The 8,740-nt window shown below is 37.9% G+C and overlaps 1 protein-coding gene across 6 annotated transcripts in view; it reads right to left on the bottom strand.

Annotated features, from left to right (window-relative positions):
- Positions 1 to 1,624: 1,624 nt before the first annotated feature.
- The window catches only part of KLF8 (KLF transcription factor 8), a 349,664-nt gene continuing 342,548 nt past the window's right edge, over positions 1,625 to 8,740 (bottom strand). For all 6 annotated transcript variants that reach the window (XM_082444996.1, XM_082444998.1, XM_082445000.1 and 3 more), the window contains one exon: positions 1,625 to 7,150. In XM_082444996.1, the coding sequence (XP_082301122.1) occupies positions 6,969 to 7,150 (182 nt within the window). In that variant the 3' untranslated portion in view covers positions 1,625 to 6,968. The remainder of the gene's footprint in view (positions 7,151 to 8,740) is intronic.

Below are 8,740 nucleotides of genomic sequence, written 5' to 3'. Positions count from 1 at the left end.
TTTTTTTTTTCATGCTGGTATCCCCTCTTAAGGAGTGAATTTCTTGAGAGCACCTGTGTTTTATTCATCTCCATAAAAACGAGCAAAAAGCCTGGATTATTGGTAGCTTTTCAGTCAATATATTTGTAGCATCGAGTTGATGATGCTTTTACCCCAAAGGGATGACAATGACTCTCAGAATAAATAAATGAGTAAAAAGAATTTGGGGGAATCTTAGAAAGCTTGAGATTCCTTGTTTTATATAATTTGTAGTAATAATCCCTTTCTGTCATCTCCAAGAACAGTTACTCTTCAATCTGTTCTTCTAGCTCTTGGTCTTAATCTCTCACAGGATTTCCTCCCTTTTACCTTTTTCCCCAGCATCTCTCTGAGAGATGAAGTTTCCCAAAGCAGAATCAGCTTCCCAGATCCCCACCCAGGGGTGGTATTTGTACTGAGGTATCTTTGAAGTTTAAAGCTGTCCCAATACCCTACTCTCCTGAATTCCTTCTTAGGAAAAAACAAACAAGATGGTGAAGGGAACAGGGATGGGCAGGGAAACCTTACCAGCTGAGCCTGTATCACACAGGGTGATTTTCTGTAAGAAATATGCAAAAGGAGCACAGTCTCCATGCAGTCCCATTCAGGGACATGCTGAGTAGATTCCCAAGAATGGGGAGGGCCTCATGTACTTAGAGAAATTATTGTGTTTAAGTCCAGCTTCCTTTCTTGCCCCATGCTACTATAAAGTAGTTTCACCAAAACTTTACCCAGTTAAGGGAAAGAAAACGAAAATGATTTAATGGTGCCATGCAATGTTGTGGAAACGTAAATGAAGACAAATTCAAGATAACAACCATGGATTCTGAAGTTTAAAATATTTTTTATTAATAAAAAGTACAATAATCAAACTTAATAAGATTGCTTATTTCCCAAACATACACCCTGCCTGGATGCCACAGAGGAAAAGTCCCATTGAGCGAGAACATAGTAATCTCTAAGTGACCATGCTAACTGAGGCAGTTTTTGAGTATCTCCAGGGACCTAACAGACTTGAATATGAGAGATTGCTCACAATCTTAGTCTCACAGCCATGTCGCTGGAGCAAGAACTAGTATAAAATAGAGAAAAAACAGGGTGCTGCTCTAAAGTACTGAAATAAGAAGGCAGAGACATGAGTTATAAATACTAAAGCTTAATATACTGTTCTATAACTTCTTTAAACAAACAATGACCAAAAACAATCAATCATTTCACTGCAGGCTCCTTTCCCCAACACAAAAATGTACAGTCAATTTCTGGCACTGTTTTCCCACTGTGTCCTCCTGTCAAAAAACAAGGATGGACACCACTAGGGATTCTCTTCGTCTTTTTATTCAGAAATACAATGAAAACAGCACTGCATACAACATAGTTATAATGTCCAAAACAACTACTTATACTGATCCTGGGAAACATCTACTGGAAAGGAAGGAGAGTTTCTTAATAAACAAAATAGTGTCTCTCCCCCTGTCCCCAACCCACCACCAGAAAAAGAAATGGGAGGTAAAACCAGTATTTGAGAATCAAAGAAATATCTTGTCACTAGTATAAGTTCTATTCTCTTCCATCCCACTCCCACCCCAACCACCCCACCCCACTTCCCTTCTACCTATACTGTTCAGAATATAATAAGTGTGGAAAGACAAAATGTAACTGGTGGAGCTGGACTGGCCAAAGTTTGAAGGGCTGTGGGAGATTGCCTCTGTGCTTCTGACAGGGTGACATGTAATGTGGTCCAGGCAGAGTGAGGAAAGGGGAAGAATACAGCTTTTACAGCAATGGATTTTGTCTACTTATTCCTTTAGACCCTAATATGCTTTGAGTATAGAAACAGATGAGAATCCTATAGTTAGCAATGAAGAGAATGTAGGGAAAGTGAGAGGAAGAGATAATATTGCTTCCAGTGACCACTCTTCAATTATCCTTGTTACTTACGCAGATTTAGCTCTTTATCATCCAGGAAGCCTAATCCTCTCCTTTTTCTAGGGTAAATTTAGAGTACTATAATTATCATCATAATGGTAATCATAATACTTTGTTGTTCATTTAAGGATCACTTGTCATTTTTGCCAACATCCATTAATGAGAATCCTCACAACAATCCTGTGAGGTAGGTATTTGGATCCCCATTTTACAGATGGGTTAACTGAGGCACAGAGAGGTGATGTGACTTGCCTAAGGTCAATAAAGTGAGAGATGGGAAAATATGGAAGAGAGGTAACTTAGGGTGGCAACTCTATTGTCAGAGAGCCATATTTACCAGTGAGAAAAGACAGTGCTAAGTGTTTCTTTAAATTGGGCACACCTACTTTCTTCAGTGTACCTATTTCTATATAGGTATTAACACACTAGGGAGGATCAATAATTTCCTTTGGCTTATTAAAGATTAGATCAATTCCCAATGGTTTTGTTCTTCAGAAAACCTTTTGAGGGCAGGATACACCCCAAGTTCCTGGAACTCAGGTCATAGAAATCTCTAACTCCTGAATTTTGCAGATCACTTTGTTTCAAAGAGCTCTTAGAATACTAAAGCTGTTACTATCATGTACATAAGCACTGTGCTCTAGATGTTCCCACAGGTGTACAGGATAACAATTCAGATATCACTATACAGGTACTCTGGAGCTGAACAATTAAGTAAGTAGATGGCAACGCGTGGGAGCCAGGTTTCTCACTGTTGGAGTGGAAGGTTAGAGTGAACAAAGACAAAAGGCTAGGATAAGATGATCCATGTGGTAAGGGATTGGAGTTGGAGACATCAGTATGAACTCATGTTTAGCTTAATAAAGATATGGATGATTACCTACAGAAATATTTGTAGATATGTATATATAGATATACATGGGTTAGTGTACACACATATATTTCCTTGCTCTGTCAGCTGAGATGACCTAGAAGCAAAAATACAAGTAGCAACAAGCATACCTAATGCCCAGATCTTCGTTTCTAATACAATTCTCCATTGAAAGAAACCAGGACTCCTTAAAGAAATGGTTGATTACAGGATTCGGCAAAAAATATATACAAGATGAGCTTGCAGCATCTTGTAGTGCTGGAAAATAAAGGTGTGCTAAAAAAAAGATGGGGGTATGTCAAAAGAACATGGAAATCAACTCAAAAGAGTGCCCAATGACCAAAGCTGGAACAATTTGAGTAACAAAATAAGTTGCATTGGACTATAACCCAAAGTACAAAATAAATATCCATGAGTCCATACTGATACAAGAAAATGATTGCATAAATAAATGAGGGAGAAAAGACAATTCTACCATGCAGAAATCCAAATAATTTATGTAGATACTCACCCTCAAGCATGTAGTGCATAGCTAACCACTCCTTAAGTGTGGGCTGCACATAGTGATTTCCTTCCAAAGAGTACAGTATGGAAGGTGGGGCGGAGTATAGAGGAGAAACCTGACAAACACTATCTCAGCCAGGTGATCAAGATTAACATCAAGGTTATACGTCATGTTAATATGATGTGATGAAAATGGCAGTTCACCTCTGTGGTCTTCCTCCCCCAAACCCATAAGCTCAGTTTAATCATGAGAAAAACATCAGACAGATATTAATTGAGGGACCCCTCGAAACTGCCAAGGTCATAGGAAACAAGGAAAGTCTGAGAAATTGTCAAAACCAAGAGAAGCCTAAGGAGATATGACTACTAAATGTGATGTGGTATCCTGAACAGGATGCTGGAAAAGAAAAAGGATATTAGGTAAAAACTAAGAAAATCTGAATAAAGTTTGGACTTTAATTAATAATAATGTATAATTACTTCATTATTTGCAACAAATGTACATCTAATGAAATATGTTAGTAATAGGGAAAACCGGGTTTGAGATATAGGGAAACTCTCTGTACTATCTTCAGAATTTTTCTGTAAATCTAAAACTGTTTTAAAATAAAAACGTTATTTAAAAAGAATTTAAGAATTTATTCTCACAAACCTTTCTGTCTTGCCCATAATGCACTCCACCTAATGTACTCAGCAGTTCATATTCTTCATAGTTTTCCCTGAATTTTCCAATCATAATTATCAATAGTAATGTTCAATTGCCAATCATCTACAAATGGAGGAATTCCACTGCAATAAATTCCAAGGTATTATTCAACGCTATCAATCAAGGCCATTTTCCATGCCCTAAGCAACTGACCACATAATGGTGGTTTGCTGGTGTGAGCACAGTAAATTCAGTTCATTCCAAATGCTACCTAAGAGAGACAGTTCTTTTCCATCTCACTGTCTATTTAGCAAAGTTCTACTTGCTTTTGGTGTGGTACAGTATTATACTGTATTCGAGTACCTGTACTCCATGAAATACTCTTAATGAATGTTGATATATTTCTTAAAGAATATGGAAATAATTTGTAAAGATTTTATCATTATTTGCAGGGAAGAAGGCAATGAAAATAAGATTAGAATTGTTTCCTGACCATAGACAATTAATAAACATTAACAAAGTCCCTCATTACTTTGCAGGAAAAAATTTGAATAAAGGCTTAGAGATGTCAGGGATACCACTATTTGGAATCCTAATTTGATTATCCTAGTTAGTACAACACTATGTTTTATAGTCTTTATTTATAAATAGATCATATGCTCCAATGCAAAAGATCCTGATGGGCACAAGTCAGTTATGAACTCTGGAAAAAGAGTCTCAAATCCAAACTCTGGAGAAAATGGGTAAGCCCTTAGACTCTACTGTGAAATACCATATCAACTACTCAATTACAAGCTTAACTTATGTATGATGGTAATTCACCTTTAGCAAACTGTCTTACACCTGCATAGAAGTCCCCTTTAACAGATTGGCCCTAGATATTTCCTAGTGCTTTAACAATTAGTCTACAGTGTGGAACTTGCACACCAAAAGTCAGGGTAAAACCTATATCAAAATAACAAGACTAAAATAGTAAAAATCTACATATCATTTTGAAAAATACAGGTAGTCCTTAAATTTATGAGGGTTTATGGTCTGAAAAGACACTGTAACTTGAAATGAGGTAAATCAAACCTGAGATATTATAGAACGTGTTAGAATAGAAAAATGGTGTTCCTAATGTTATATATCAACGACCACAAGCACATTTTACTTACCATTTAGTCAACTGTAAATGATTTTGTGAGTGGTCTAAAGTTTTCTGAAGCATAACATATAAGCTTGGACAAATACTGCAACCAATCATGTAAATTTTTCTTTAATTTGGTTTAATAATGTGATCCCTGGGAGAATGGGTGTGCAGGTCTGTAAGGCCTCAAGGAAACATCTGGGGAAGGAATCTGACCCGCATTTGTCTCATCTGTAAAATATTAATGACGGGTAAGACTAGATATTTAATAGTATCCCTTCTTGGTGCTAGAATTCTATGATTTAGTCAGACTAGGTGGCCTTGGGATGTAATAACCTGAAGTATCCAAGAGAGACTGGTTGAATATCTGCCAAGGAAAAGGGGTACCATATGAAGACAACCTTTTCCAGGAGAGAGGCTGTGTCCACAATTAAGTGATGCAAACCTCCCCTCCCTGACCCCAGGAGAGGAAATATGCCATGTGGAGGTAGATCTGAGGTCCGGGGCCTGGAACAGAGGGTTTTATGTCCCAGAGACTATTATAAAACAGTCTGATTGGGTAACCAAATGTGTATATTATGCAACATGTTTTAATGGCTAAAATAAATGGCTTAGATGTTCATAGCAGTTGCAGAACGTCGAATTGCTTTCTGTTTGTCAGTTTTCACTAAAAGCCTCTTATAGTTCCATTTGAAACATAGGAATGCATGCTAATAATGCCATGGACTTAACACATTTTTTTCTTCCAACCCCTCATCTCTGTATAACATGGCCCCAGTGTGTCATTTCTCATCATGCAATATGCGCATAACAGTTGCTTTATGTAAACAGAAGAATAAACAGTACAGTGTAGCCCCTCAAGACACTGTCTCAACAGATTGCCATTTGAATGAGACTTGTGATTAGAGCACTCTTGATATCCTATCCAAAAAATGTTTTCCTCTATTTGTTTCCAGGATCATCCTGGGTCTACTTGTTCCTTCCACTGCCCAACTTACTCTCCTGGAACACTTTTTACCCTACTGGCATGTCAATGTGTGCTTTGAAGTTTTGTCCAAATTTAACAAAACAAAGAATGTAATTGTGCAGCAAAATCTTTAATCCTGAAGGAGGAGGAGGAAGAAGAGGAGGAAAAGGAGAAGGACAAAAAGATCCGTTCATTCCCTTTGATGGACTAAAGAAGCAAGAAGCACCAGCACTGTCTGAAAACCAAACTGTAAGAACAAATAGGATTGGCTTTACAAAACCTTTGAGCTTGGTATGGGACTCAGCTTATTCACTGAGAATGTGCCCTATACTCAGGACCCAAATCCCTGTAAAACTTACCAGCCAACTACAATGTTATGCCCTCTTCTGTCTAGGAACTTGAAAAAAGTCAATTTAGGACACTACCAACCACTTTGATGTACTGATTCAGAAATATGGGTAAGAATTCTATAAAACAAGAGGAAAATAAGAACAAAAAGCAGCGTATGTTTGTTCACAGCCTTGAATTTGATTCCTGTTTTCTTATTGTAGGAAAAATGTCCTATCTCATAACAGGGACGGGAGGGGGGCAACCATGGGTGCCGCACTGGAATTCAACCCATGCGGAGGTTGAAAAAACTGGGGACTAGTCAGTGGAGAAATTAAGGTGGAATATAAAGAGTCCCCATGGAAGATCAGCTATCTTTTCCTCCAGTTTCGTCAGCCTGGCTCAGTGAACTGTTCCAATCCCATCCCAGAGGCAAGCTGAGTCAAAGAGGAAAAGATGGTCATGACCCCATTGCGTGCACGCGCGCGTGCGCGCACACACACACACACACACACACACACACACACACACACACACAAGAAAGAGACCAGTGCAGCTCTTCTAGTGCAGTCTGTGCCGCTCACATGGTGTCATGGCGCCGGCGGTGCAGAGACAGGTGGTCAGAGCGAGAAAAGCTACGATTGCAGTCTGTGCACCGGAAAGGCTTGATGCCTGTGTGCTTGCGGAAATGGCGGGTTAGCTCATCCGAGCGAGCAAATTTCCAGGAGCAGCCATCCCAGGTGCATTTATAAGGCTTCTCTCCTAAAAAAGGGAATATGACAAAACAAAGGGAGTCAGATAAGAGACGTTTGGATTCCAAAAAGATAACAGAGTACATAACCTTTTATAACGTCAAAAAATTAAGCAATCACTTTAAAGACGTGTTCTCTTTCACCTTTACTGAAGTCCCAAAGAGAAGCCACGATGGTTGAATGGAAAACACATAGGCTGTGCCTCAAACAGGCCTTTGCTTGAATCCTGGCTCTAGTACATAGTAGTTGTGTGACCTTAAATAAGTCACTTCTCCCTGGCTGGATCTCTGTTTTTTCATCTCTAAAGAGGGATAAAAATATCTCACAAGGTTGTATGAAACATTTTATCCTTTAAACACAGCCAGTAAATGATAAAACTGGGATCAAAACCCAAATCTTTGACATTTTCCACTATACCACACGGTAGTAACTGTATTTTCTCCTCTAATAGCTCCAAAAAAAGAATAGTCTAAAACAGAGCCATACACACAGGAAGAATGTGTGGTTCACTGGAATGGGTCTTCAGTTAAGACTACAGGCCTTTTTCTGTGAAAGATCAGAAACTCAATGGCATGGAATGGGGTGAGGAGAAGTGTCAAGTCAAACTTTTTGAAATAGTTACATGCTTGCTCAGTATCCCCAGGTTGCACCTGGGTTATATATGGAATATGTATGCTTTGGGTAGAAAACTATATGAAAAAAAAAAGTAATATAAAAAAACATTAGCACAGTATAACCCCATAATGGTGTATATGCCACATAACACATATTTATATACTCAGAATAAAGGCAATATCAACACACTTAAATGTAAATTATGAGAGAAATTATTAACAGTGAGTGAATATCCGGAAAGTGAGGATGAGAATGAGAAGATGAGAATGAGGTGAGAAGAGGACTTTCTTTTTTTACTTTTCACTTTTCTGTATTGTTGGAATGTTTTAAAAATCATGTAGCTGTATCTTATAATAAAAATTTAAAAGTAAAAAGGTAAGAAGCTATGAGCAAAAAATAAATATTAACTATGGTTAAGTTAAGGTTATGGGGTTAGGGTAATGATTATTTTCTTTTTAATGTGTTCCTCTATTTCCCATCTTCTACGATGAGCATGTATAATCTTATAATCATAAATAAGAGATAATGAAGGTATTGGGTTGGCCAAAAAGTTCGCTCGGGTTTTTCTGTAACATCTTACGGAAAAACTCAAATGAACGTTTTGGCCAACCTGTACAAAATGCATTGGTATTTTAATGATCTTTCTTACTCTGGCTCTTTCTCCTCTTCTCCTTATAAATACTCCAGAGCATTTTATTTTATGTTGTTCTAAATTCTGATGGCAATCTGGTTTGCATATGCTGTTTTTCAACTTACTGCTCAACACTTATCAATACTCCTAAGTGCTTACTAATTAACTGTACAGCTTTCAAACAATGGGCAACAGAATGGAATTCACTCTGACTCACAGTTGTGGACAATACCAAGGCAACTATTTTGAGGATTAAAGATGCCAATTACTAATCATTTCAATATACAGAAATTGCTGCATTAGCTGCTAAGAAGAATGAGATAGAGTTGGATGTAGTGAGAACAAAAGATGGCC

Source organism: Balaenoptera physalus, assembly GCF_965194825.1.
Source record: "Balaenoptera physalus genome assembly, chromosome: X".
Classification (NCBI taxonomy): Eukaryota; Metazoa; Chordata; class Mammalia; order Artiodactyla; family Balaenopteridae; genus Balaenoptera; species Balaenoptera physalus.
This window is presented reverse-complemented; position numbering and strand designations above follow the sequence as displayed.